The sequence below is a fragment of the Carcharodon carcharias genome, chromosome 9, assembly GCF_017639515.1.
Source record: "Carcharodon carcharias isolate sCarCar2 chromosome 9, sCarCar2.pri, whole genome shotgun sequence".
Classification (NCBI taxonomy): Eukaryota; Metazoa; Chordata; class Chondrichthyes; order Lamniformes; family Lamnidae; genus Carcharodon; species Carcharodon carcharias.
In genome coordinates, this window is record NC_054475.1 from 73,146,660 (window position 1) to 73,159,012 (window position 12,353).

At 48.6% G+C, this 12,353-nt stretch overlaps 1 protein-coding gene across 1 annotated transcript in view; it reads right to left on the reverse strand.

The window, feature by feature from the left end:
* LOC121282159 (gamma-aminobutyric acid receptor subunit beta-4-like) overlaps nucleotides 1–1,527 on the reverse strand; it is a 57,442-nt gene extending 55,915 nt beyond the window's left edge. Inside the window, exon 1 of the mRNA XM_041195687.1 lies at nucleotides 1,492–1,527. Coding sequence (XP_041051621.1) covers nucleotides 1,492–1,509 — 18 coding nt within the window. The 5' untranslated portion in view covers nucleotides 1,510–1,527. The remainder of the gene's footprint in view (nucleotides 1–1,491) is intronic.
* Between the last annotated feature and the right edge of the window lie 10,826 nt (nucleotides 1,528–12,353).

The following is a 12,353-nucleotide window of genomic DNA, read 5'->3' on the forward strand; positions in this document are numbered from 1 at the left end:
CAGAGGGCTATGGGTATGAGTGGCACTGGTCTCTGAGTCAGAGGATGAGGGGCAGGGGTGGCACTGTGTTTCTGTTTTTAGAGATTGATGGGTACCAGTTGCACCGTCTTCTCTGAGTCCGAGGGTGTTGGGTACGAGAGGCACTGTGGTCGCCAAGTAAGGGAGTAATGGGTACCAGACGCACTGTGGGCTCCAAGTAAGGGAGTGATGGATACCAGAGGCATTGTTGTCTGAGTCAGAGTGCTATTGTTCCGAGTAGCACCATGGTATCTGAGTCAGAGGGTGAGAGGTATGAGTTGCAATGTGGTCTCTGAGTCGGAGAGTTCCGAGTACGATTGGCACTGTGGTCTCTGAGTCAGAAGGCTATGGGTACGAATGGCACTGTGGTCTCTGAGTCAGAGGTCGATGGGTACGAGTGGAAATGTGGTCTATGAGTCAGAGGATGATGGGTATGAGACGCACTGTGGTTTCTGAGTCAGAGGGTGATGGGTACGTGTGGCACTGTTGTCTCTGAGTCAGACAGTAATGGGTACGATTGGCACTGTGGTCACTGAGTCAGAGGGTGATAGCTTCAAGTGGCATTGTGGTCTCTGAGTCAGAGGCTATGGGTACGACTGGCACTGTGTGTCTGAGTCAGAGGGCGATTGATACGAATGGCAATGTGATCTCTATGTCAGTAGGTAATGGATACGATTAGCACTGTGGTCTCTGTGTCAGAGGACGAGGACCAGGAGTGGCACTGTGTTTCTCTTTTTAGAGAGTGATGTGTACCAGTTGCACCGTGTTCTCTGAGTCCGAGGGTGTTGGGTACGAGAGGCACTGTGGTCTCTGAGTAAAGGAGTGATGGGTACCAGAGGCACTCTTGTCTTTGAGACAGAGTGCTATTGTTCCAAGTAGCACCATGGTATCTGAGTCATAGGGTGAGAGTTATGAGTTGCAGTGTGGTCTCTGAGTCAGAGAGTTCCGAGTACGATTGGCACCGTGGTCTCTGAGTCAGAAGGCTATGGCGACAAATGGCACTGTGGTCTCTGAGTCAGGGGTTGATGGGTACGAGTGGAAACGTGGTCTCTGAGTCAGAGGATGATGAGTACGAGTGGCTCTGTGGCTTGTGAGTCAGAGGGCAATGGGTATGAGTGGCACTGTTGCCTCCGAGACAGAGAGTTATTGGTACGAGTGGTACTGTGGTCTCTGAGGAAGTGCGTGATAGATACGAATGGCAATGTGGTCTCTGAGTCAAAGGGAGATGGGTACGAGTGGCACTGTGGTCTATGAGTCAGTGGATAATTGGTCCAAGTGGAACTGTGGTCTCTGAGTCAGAGGCTGATGGGTACGTGTGGAACTGTGGTCTCTGAGTTAGAGGCCTATTTTTACAAATGGAACTGTGGTCTTTAAATCATTGGGCTATGGGTATGAGTGGCAATATGGTCACTGAGTGAGAGGGTGATGGGTATGAGTGGCACTGTTGTCTCTGAGTCAGACAGTGATGGGTACGATTGGCACTGTGGACATTGAGTCAGAGGGTGATAGGTTCAAGTGGCATTGTGGTCTCTGAATCAGAGGTTTATGGGTATGACTGGCACTGTGTGTCTGAGTCAGAGGGCGATGGATACGAGTGGCAACGTGGTCTCTATGTCAGTGGGTAATGGATACGAGTGGAACTGTGGTCTCTGAGTCAGAGGGCTAGGAGTACGAATAGCACTCTGTGCTCTGAGTCAGAGGGCTATGGGTACAAGTGGCACTGTGGTCTCTTAATCAGAGGGCCATGGGTGAGATTGGCACTGTGGTCTCTGATTCAGAGGACGAGGGGCAGGAGTGGCACTGTGTTTCTGTTATTAGATAGTGATGGGTACAAGTTGCACCGTGTTCTCTTAGTCCAAGGGTGTTGGGTACGAGAGGCACTGTGGTCTCCGAGCAAGGGAGTAATGGGTACCAGAGGCACTGTGGTCTCCGAGTAAGGGAGTGATGGGTACCAGAGGCACTCTTGTCTCTGAGACAGAATGCTATTGTTCCAAGTAGCACCATGGTATCTGAGTCAGAGGGTGAGAGTTATGAGTTGCAATGTGGTCTCCGAGTCAGAGAGTTCTGAGTACGATTGGCACTGTGGTCTCTGAGTCAGAAGGCTATGGCGACAAGTGGCACTGTGGTCTCTGAGTCAGAGGTTGATGGGTACGCGTGGAAATGTGGTCTCTGAGTCAGACGAAGATGAGTACGAGAGGCACTGTGGTTTCTGAGTCAGAGGGTGATAGGTGCGAGCAGCACTGTGTGTCTCTGAGTCAGAGGTTTTTGGGATCGATTGGCACTGTCATTTGTGAGGCATTGGCTATGGGTGCGAGTGGAACTGTGATCTCTGTATCAGAGGGTGATGGGTACGAGTGGCATTGTGGTCTCTGAGAGAGTGATGGGTAAGAGTGGAACTGTTGTCTTTGAGTCCAAGGGCTATGGGTACAAATGACACTGTGATCTCTGAGACAGAGTGCTATGGGCTAGAGTGGCACTGTGGTCTCTGAGTCTGGGGGGCGCTGGGTACGAGTGGCTCTGTGGCTTGAGAGTCAGAGGGCAATGGGTATGAGTGGCACTGTGGGCTCTGAGACAGAAGGTTATCGGTATGAGTGGTACTGTGCTCTATGAGGCAGTGGGTGATAGATACGAATGGCAATGTGGTCTCTGAGTCAAAGCGAGATGGGTCCGAGTGGAATTGTGGTCTCTTAATCAGAGGCTGATGGGTACGTGTGGAACTGTGGACTCTGAGTCAGAGGCCAATGGTTACAAATGGAACTGTGGTCTTTAAATCATTGGGCTATGGGTACGACTGGCAATGTGGTCACTGAATCAGAAGGCTATCGGTACGAGTGGACCTGTGGTTTCTGAGTCAGAGGTCGATGGGTACGAGTAGCACTGTGGTCTCTGAGTAAGGGGGCTCTGGGTACGAGTGGCAAGTTTTTTTGGAGTCATAGGGCTATGGGTTCGAGAGGCACTGTGGTCTCTGAGTCAGAGTGTGATAGGTACGAGTCATACTACGAGTCACACTGTGGTCACTGAGTCAGAGGTTTTTGGGATCGATTGGCACTGTCGTTTCTGAGGCATTGGCTATGGGTACAAGTGGCACTGTGGTCTCTGAGTCAGAGGGCTATGGTTGCGAGTGGCACTGTGGTTTCTAAGTCAGACAGTGTTGGGTACAATTGGCACTGTGTTCACTGAGTCAGAGGGTGATAGGTTCAAGTGGCATTGTGGTCTCTGCATCAGAGTCTATGGGTATGACTGGCACTGTGTGTCTGAGTCAGAGGGCGATGGATACGAGTGGCAACGCAGTCTCTATGTCAGAGGGTGATGGTTACGAGTGCTCTGTGGTCTCTAAGTCAGAGGGCAATGGGCACGAGTGGCACTCTTGCCCCTGAGTCATTGGGTGATAGGGACCTGTGGCGCTGTGGTCTCCGAGTCAGAGGGCGATGGGCACGAGTGGCGCTCTGGCCCCTGAGTTAGAGGGTGATGGGGACCAGTGTCACTGTGGCCTCCGAGTCAGTGTGTGATGGCTACAACCGGCACTTGGTCTCTGAGTCAGAGGGAGTTGGGTATGAGTGGCACTGTGGTCTCTGACTCAGATTGAACAAGAACAAAGAACAAAGAACAAAGAAAAGTACAGCACAGGAACAGGCCCTTCGGCCCTCCAAGCCTGTGACGATCCTATTACCTGTCAAACTGAAACACTTTGCACATTCGGGGCCCGTGTCCCTCTATTCGCATCCTATTCATGTATTTGTCAAGCTGCCTCTTAAATACCACTGTCGTAGCTGCTTCCACCACCTCCTCTGGCAGCGAATTCCAGACACTCACTACCCTCTGCATAAAAAACGTGCCCTGCACATCTCCTCTAAAGTTTTCTCCTCTATTCTTAAATCTCTGTCCCCTAGTAATTGACTCTTCCACCCTGGAAAAAAGCTTCTGACTATCTACTCTGTCTATGACACTCATAATTTTGTAAACTTCTAACAAGTCGCCCCTCAATCTCCATTGCTCTAGTGAGAACAATCTGAGTTTCTCCTCATAGCTAATAACCTCCAGACCAGGCAGCATCATGATAAACCTTCTCTGTACCTTCTCCAATGCCTACATACCCTTCTGGTAATGTGGAGACCAGAATTGCATGCAATATTCCAAGTGTGGCCGAACCAAAGTTCTATACAGCTGCAGCATGACTTCCCAGCTTTTATACTCAATACCCCTGCCGATGAAGGCAAGCATGCCATATGCCTTCCTGACCACCTAATCCACCTGCGTTGTCACTTTCAGTGACCTGTGGACCTGTACACCCAGATCCCTCTGCCCGTCGATGCACTTAAGGGTTCTGCCATTTACTGTATAATTCCTACCCGTATTAGACCTTCCAAAATGTATTACCTCGCATTTGTCCAGATTAAACTCCATCTGCCATTTCTCCGCCCAAGTCTCCAACCGATCTATATCCCATTGTATCCTTTGACAATCCTCTTCACTATCTGCAACTGCTCCAACCTTAGTGTCGTCTGTAAACTTACTAATTAGCCCAGTTACATTTTCCTCCAAATCGGTTACGTATACTATAAACAACAAAGGACCCAGCACTCATTCCTGCGGAACACCACTAATCACAACTCTCCATTCAGAAAAGCACCCTTCCACTGCTACCCTCTGTCTTCTATGACCAAGCCAATTCTGTATCCATCTTGCCAACTCACTTCTGATCCTGTGCGACTTTACCCTCTGTACCAGTCTGCCTTGAGGGACCTTGTCAAAGGTCTTACTGAAATCCATGTATATAACATCCACTGCCCTTCCATCATTGATCATCTTTGTCACTTCCTCGAAAAGCTCAATCAAGTCAGTGAGACACGACCTCCCCTTCACAAAACCATGCTGCCTCTCACTAATATGCCCATTTGCTTCCAAATTGTCCTAAATCCTGTCACGAGGAATCTTCTCCAATAATTTCCGTACCACTGAAGTTCACCAGTGTGTAATTTCCTGGATTATCCCTGCTACCCTTCTTAAGCAATGGAACAACATTGGCCATTCTCCAGTCCTCTGGGATCTCACTAATAGTCAGTGAGGATACAAAGATTTGTCAAGGCCCCAGCTATCTCCTCCCTTGCCTCCCTCATTACTCTAGGGTAGATCCCATCTGGCCCTGGGGATTTATCCATTTTAAGATTTTTCAAGATGCCTAACACCTCCTCTTTTTTGATCTCAACATGATCCAAGCTATCTATACACTCTTCCCTAGACAAATCGACCGCTAATTCCTTCTCTTTGTTGAATACTGATGGGAAGTACTCATTTAGTATCTCTCCCATTTCTTCTGGCTCCACATACAGATTCCCACCTCTGTCCCTGAGTGGGCCTAACCTTTCCCTGACTACCCTCTTGCTTTTTGCATATGTATAAAAGGCCTTGGGATTTTCCTTAATCCTGGTTGCCAATGACTTTTCATGACCACTTTTACCCCTCCTGACTCCTTAAGTTTCTTCCTACTTTCTTTATATTCTCCACGGGCTTCATCTGTTCCCAGCCTTCTAGCCCTTACAAATGCTTCCCTTTTCTTTTTGACTAATCTCATAATATCCTTAACAAAAATAGAATTACCTGGAAAAACTCAGCAGGTCTGGCAGCATCGGCGGAGAAGAAAAGAGTTGACATTTTGAGTCCTCATGACCCTGCAACAGAACTGAGTGAATATTAAGAGAGGGGTGAAATTTAAGCTGGTTTAAGGTAGGTGGGGGAGATACCCTCTGACTCAGAACACAGTGCAACTGGTACCCATCACTCTCTGAAAAGAGAAACACCGTGCCACTCCTGCCCTTCGTCCTCTGACTCAGAGACCACTGTGCCACTCGTACTCATCATCCTCTGACTCGGAAAAAACAGTGGCACTGGTACCCATTGACCTCTGACTCAGAGACCACAGTGGCATTTGTGCCCAAAGCCCTCTGGCTCAGAGACCACGGTGCTAATCTTACCCATCATCTTCTGACTCAGAGGCCACCATGCCACTCGTACCCATCCCCCCCTCCCACCTTAAACCAGCTTATATTTCACCCCTTTCCTTATTTTCACTCAGTTCTGTTGAAGGGTCATGAGGACTCGAAACGTCAACTCTTTTCTTCTCCGCCGATGCTGCCAGACATGCTGAGTTTATCCAGGTAATTCTGTTTTTGTTTTGGATTTCCAGCATCCGCAGTTTTTTGTTTTTATTTTTTGTTTTTATCTCACAATATCCTTCCTTATCCAAGGTTCCTAAAACTTGCCATACTTATCCTTCATCCTAGCAGGAACATGCCAATCCTGAATTCTTATCATCTGACGTTTGAAAGCCCCCCACATGTCAGTTGTCGATTTGCCCTCAAACATCCGCCTCCAGTCTAAATTTGGTGGAGAAGAGCAAAGTTGATGTTTCGTGTCCTCGTGACCCTTCAACAGAACTAAGTAGAAATAGGAAAGGGGTGAAATATAAGCTGGTTTAAGTGGGGGGGGGGGGGTTGCTGAAGGGGGGGGCACGGTTGTTGGGACAAGCAAGCAGTGATAGGAGGAGATAGCCAAAAGATGTCACAGACAAAAGAACAAAGAGGTGTTGAAGGTGGTGATATTATCTAAAAGAATGTGCTAATTAAGAATGGATGGCAGGACACACAAGGTACAGCTCTAGTGCGGGTGGGGTGAAATAACCAATGGGTGGAATATATTTAAAAATAATGGAAATAGGTGGGAAAAGAAAAATCTATATAAATTATTGGAAAAAACAAATAGGAGGGGGAAGAAACAGAAAGGGGGTGGGGATGGAAGAGGGAGTTCAAGATCTAAAATTGTTGAACTCAATATTCAGTCCGGAAGGCTGTAAAGTGCCTGGTTGGAAGATGAGGTGCTGTTCCTCCAGTTTGCGTTGAGCTTCACTGGAACAATACAGCAAGCCAAGGACAGATATATGGGCAAGAGAACAGGCTGGAGTGTTAAAATGGCAAGCGACAGGGAGGTCTGGGTAATGCTTGCGGACAGACCGAAGGTGTTCTGCAAAGCGGTCACCCAGTCTGCGTTTGGTCTCTCCAATGTAGAGGAAACCATTTTAACACTCCACCCTGCTTAGAAGGGAGTGAGACAGGTAGAGCTCAATAGGAGGCCAGTGATAGGTGGAGGCCAAGAAGAGATTGCCAAAGATGTCATAGACAAAAGGACAAAGGGGTGTTGACGGTGGTGATATTATCTAAGGAATGTGCTAATGGAGACATTAAGGCTAGCTAGCAGGACAAGCTAGTGGCAGATGGCTCTAGTGGGGGTGGAGTGGGGGGGAAGGGATTGAAATGGGCTAAAAGGTGGAGATAAAATGAAAGATCAAAATAAATTTAAAAATGGATGGGAAAAGAATATATTTGTAAAAAATTATAAATTATTGAAAAAGGGCGTTCGGAAAGGGGGTGGGGATGGAGGAGAGAGTTCATGATCTGAAATTGTTGAACTCAATATTAAGTTTAGAAGACTGTAAAGTGCCTAGTCAGAAAATGAGGTGCTGTTCCTCCAGTTTGAGGTTGAATATTAAGCTGTAGATCCTTAATTCCAATAGCCGGTGGTAAGCGGGAGACAGAATCCTGGTCAGCCATGAGATGGAAAGAAACTAGAGCCTCTACCATCACCATCCATTGCTCCATTGCTCCAGGCTACAACATGCAACTTCCTAGAACCACCACCATAGGGGTGTCAGTAACTATCTGGGGTACTGTATGTCAATCATTATCTTGCCATGATCACAGTGGCCCTGGCCTGTGTTATTCATCCCAGATGGTGGAATATCAGGTTGTGCAGCTGTGCCAAGGGTGTATCTCTGCTGTGTTTCAGCAAGAATTCACAGGAAATAGAAACAGTAGGCCACATGGCCCACTCTACCATTCAATATCATCATGGCTGATATTTAGCTTCAACACCACTTTCCTGCCTGCTTCTCATATCCCGTGATACCCTGAGAGACCAAACTCTACTCCAAGGGCTTTGTTGTTTTCCAGTTTTCATTTGGCTTTTCCGACTTCACTCTGGACTGGGGTAACACCAAAGCTGAGCCAGGTGGGTTATTGAGGAATGGAGTTGAATGCAGGCAAGTTGTAGGTAGGGTCTTGACTGAAGGGTTCTTCAAGATCTTCTCTCCAGTGAGCACTGTCTGCCTCCCTGTCCTTGATTAGCTCCTTCTATGTTTAGCTCTCAGTGTGTGGGCATTTGAGGGTTTGGGCCACAGATGATCTTAACAACGCTGAAGAAAGCGCTTTTCATTGGTATCTGCGAGTTTTTGGATCTCCTGACCGCTTTCTGGCCACCATATTTTCTTTATGTTGTGGGTTTTATTTTTCACCACTGCTTTCAGATATAATAAGAGAGCTGCTTTTCTATCGAGTCTGTTGAAGTTTCCAGACAACAAAAGCTTTGTGCCTCCTTCAGGCAGGAAGGGCATACTGTCTCTCCTGGTGGCTGGAACTTGGCAGTGAGGAGGGTCACCTTTGTGGGTCTTTGAGGTCTTCAATGTTAATCTTCTGGCAACATTGCTTCTGCTGCCTCTGCTGTTTGGGGGCCAGGCTGGCAGAAAAGGTAGGTCGGACAAGGCAGTGTCAGCAGTTGTCAGTACCTGCCAGGCGTGGGTAACATGGACACCTCAATGGTCCCTTGTTCCAAGCATGACGTGGTTGAGCAAGTGCCAGTGTTTGGACTGCAGGTGTTGAAATGAGTTCTTGTGTTTGTCTCAATGGTGGAACAGGGTGTTGGTTATGACAGGGTCATGTTCGAGGCATTTTGTCAGGGGAAGGACTTTGTTGGAGATTGCATTCTCAATTCCTTCCTCATCAATTTCACCCTTCCACAGATTTACAGCATTCCAAACTCTGGTGTTGAAATCTCTGGGGAGGATCAGTTTGTCATGGGCTGTGACTTGGGCTGGTGATTCCTCACAGTGGCAGTAGAATCACTCATTGGTCTTGCCTGTTGTCTCCGGTGTAGGAGTGTGTGCGCTGGTGACAGAGGCACATTGATTCCTCATTAGGGGAAGCTGGGCAGTCATTAGGCACACATTTAATGCACAGCGCGAGTCACTGAGGCACTCACTTACCCCACATGGGGAGTCACTGAGATATTCACATGCTACAAGGGGGAGTCGCTGAGGCACTCACTTACCCCACATGGGGAGTCACTGAGACATTCACTTGCCCCACAAGGGGAGTTACAGAGACAATAATTTATCCCACATGGGGAGTCACTGAGATATTCACTTACCCACATGGGGAGTCACTGAGGCATTTACTTACCCCACACGGGGACTCATTGAGAAATTCACTTACGCCAAACAGGGAGTAACTGAGGCACTCAGTTACCCTGCATGGGGAGAACTGAGACATTCACTAATCCCACACCGGAAGTCACTGACACATTCACTTACTCTAAATGGGGAGTCACTGAGACACTCAGTTACCCAACATGGAGAGTCACTGAAGCACTCACTTACCCCACACGAGGAGTCACTGAGAAATTCACTAACTGGGAGACACTGAGGCACTCATTTACCCTGCAAGGGGAGTTACTGAGACATTCACTTGCCCCACACAGGGAGTCACTGAAACACTGAGTTATCCCACAGATGGAGTCACTGAGGAACTCATTTACCCTGCAAGGGGAGTCACTGAGACATTCACGTAACCAAAATGGGGATTCACTGAGACTTTCATTTACCCCACACGGGGAGTCACTGAGACATTCACGTAACCAAAATGGGGATTCACTGAGATATTCACGTACTCCACATGGGGAGTCACTGAGGCACTCATTTACCCTGCAAGGGGAGTCACTGAGGCACTCATTTACCCTGCAAGGGGAGTCACTGAGGAACTCACTTAACTCACACGGGGAGTCACTGAGGCACTCACTTACCCCACACGGGGAGTCACTGAGACATTCACTTACCCCAAGGGGGGAATCATTGAGACACTCGCTTACTCCATATGGAGAGTCACTGAGAAATTCACTTATGCCACACTGGGAGTCACTGAGGCAATCAATTACCCTGCAAGGGGAGTCACTGAGTAACACACTGACCCCACATGGGGAATCACTGAGTAACACACTGACCCCACACGGGGAATCACTGAGGCACTCACTTACCCCACGCGGGGAGTCACTGAGACTTTCACTTACCCCACACGGGGAGTCAATGAGAAATTCACTTACCCCACACGGGGAGTCACTGACATATTCACTTACCCCACGCGGGGAGTCACTGAGCCACTCACTTATCGCAGAGGGTGAGTCACTGAGACATTCGCTTACCCCACACGGGGAGTCACTGAGACATTTACTTACCCCACACGGGGAGTCATAGAGGCACTCATTAACCCTACATGGGGAGTCACTGAGACATTCACTTACCCCACACAGGGATTCATTGAGGCATTCATTTACCCAACTCGGGGAGTCACGGAGGCACTCATCTACCCCGCACGGGGAGATACTGTGACATTCACTTGCCCAACATGGGGAGTCACTAAGACATTCAATTACCAAACACGGGGAGACACAGACATTCACATACCCCACATGGGGAGTCACAGAGACATTCACTTACGCCAGACAGGGAGTAACTGAGGCACATTTTTACCCTGCATGGGGAGTCACTGAGGCACTCACTTAATTCACATGGGGAATCACTGAAGCCCTCATTTACTCCTCATGGTGAGTCACTGAGACATTCACTTACCCCACATGGGGTTTCACTGAGACATTCACTTACGCCAGACAGTGAGTCACTGAGGCACTCATTTTCCCTGCATTGGGAGTCATGAGGAACTGACTTAATCCACAGGGGGAGTCACTGAGACATTCAGTTACCCACAGGAGGAGTCACTGAGACATTAACTTACCCCACTCGGGTAGTCTCTGAGACATTCACTTACCCCAAAGGGGGGGTCACTGAGGCACCCACTTACCCCACTCGGGGATTCACTGAGAAATTCAATTTCATCACACAGGGAGTCACTGAGATATTCACTTATCCCACACGGGGAGTCACTGAGACATTCACTTAACCCCAAAGGGGAGTCACTGAGACACTCTTATCCCACAGAGTGAGTCACTGAGACATTCACTTACCACACACGGGGAGTCATTGAGACATTCACACCCCACACCGGGAATCACTGAGACACTCACATACCCCACATGAGGAGTAACAGAGGCATGCACTTACTCCACACGGGGAGTCACTGAGGCACTCATGTACCCCACTCGCGGAGTCACTGGGACACTCACTTACCCCACATGAGGAGTCACTGAGACACTCACTTACCCCACACGGTGAGTCACTGAGACATTCACTTAGCCCAAAAGGGGAGTCACTGAGACACTTACTTACCACAGATGGGGAATAACTGACGGACGCACTTAGCCCACACGGGGAGTCACTGAGACATTCACTTACCCCACTCGGGGAGTCACTGAGACATTCACTTGCCAAACATGGGAAATCACTGAGACATTCAATTACCAAACATGGGGAGACACTGAGACATTCACTTATGCCAAACAGGGAGTAACTGAGGCACTCATTTAACCTGCATGGGGAGTCACTGAAGCACTCACATAATACACACGGGGAGTCACTGAGGCAATCATTTACCCCACATGGAGAGTCACTGAGACATTCACTTACCCCACGCGGGGAGTCACTGAGACATTCAAATATCCCACACGGGGAGTCACTGAGACATTCACTTAGCCCACACCAGGAATCAGTGAGACATTCACTTGCCCCACATGGGGAGTCACTGAGGCACTCATCTACCCCACACAGGGAGTCACTAAACATTCACTTTGCCCACATGAGGAATCCCAGAGACACTCACATACCCCAAACGGGTTTTCAATGAGACATTCACTTACCCCACTCGGGGAGTTACTGATGCACTCATCTACCCCACATGGCGAGTCACTAAGACATTCACTTAGCCCAAAAGGGGAGTCACTGAGACACTCATTTACCCCACATGGGGAGTAACTGAGGCACGCACTTACCCCACGCGGGGAGTCACTGAGACATTCACTTGCCCAACATGGGAAATCACTGAGGCATTCAATTACCAAACACGGGGAGACACTGAGACATTCACTTAAGCCAGACAGGGAGTAACTGAAGCACTCATTTAACCTGCATGGGGAGTCACTGAGGCACTCATTTACCCCACATGTGGATTCACTGAGACATTCACTTAGCTCACACGGGGAGTCACTGAAACATTCACTTACGCCAGACAGGGAGTCACTGAGGCAGTCATTTACCCTGCATGGGGAGTGATGAAGAACTGTCT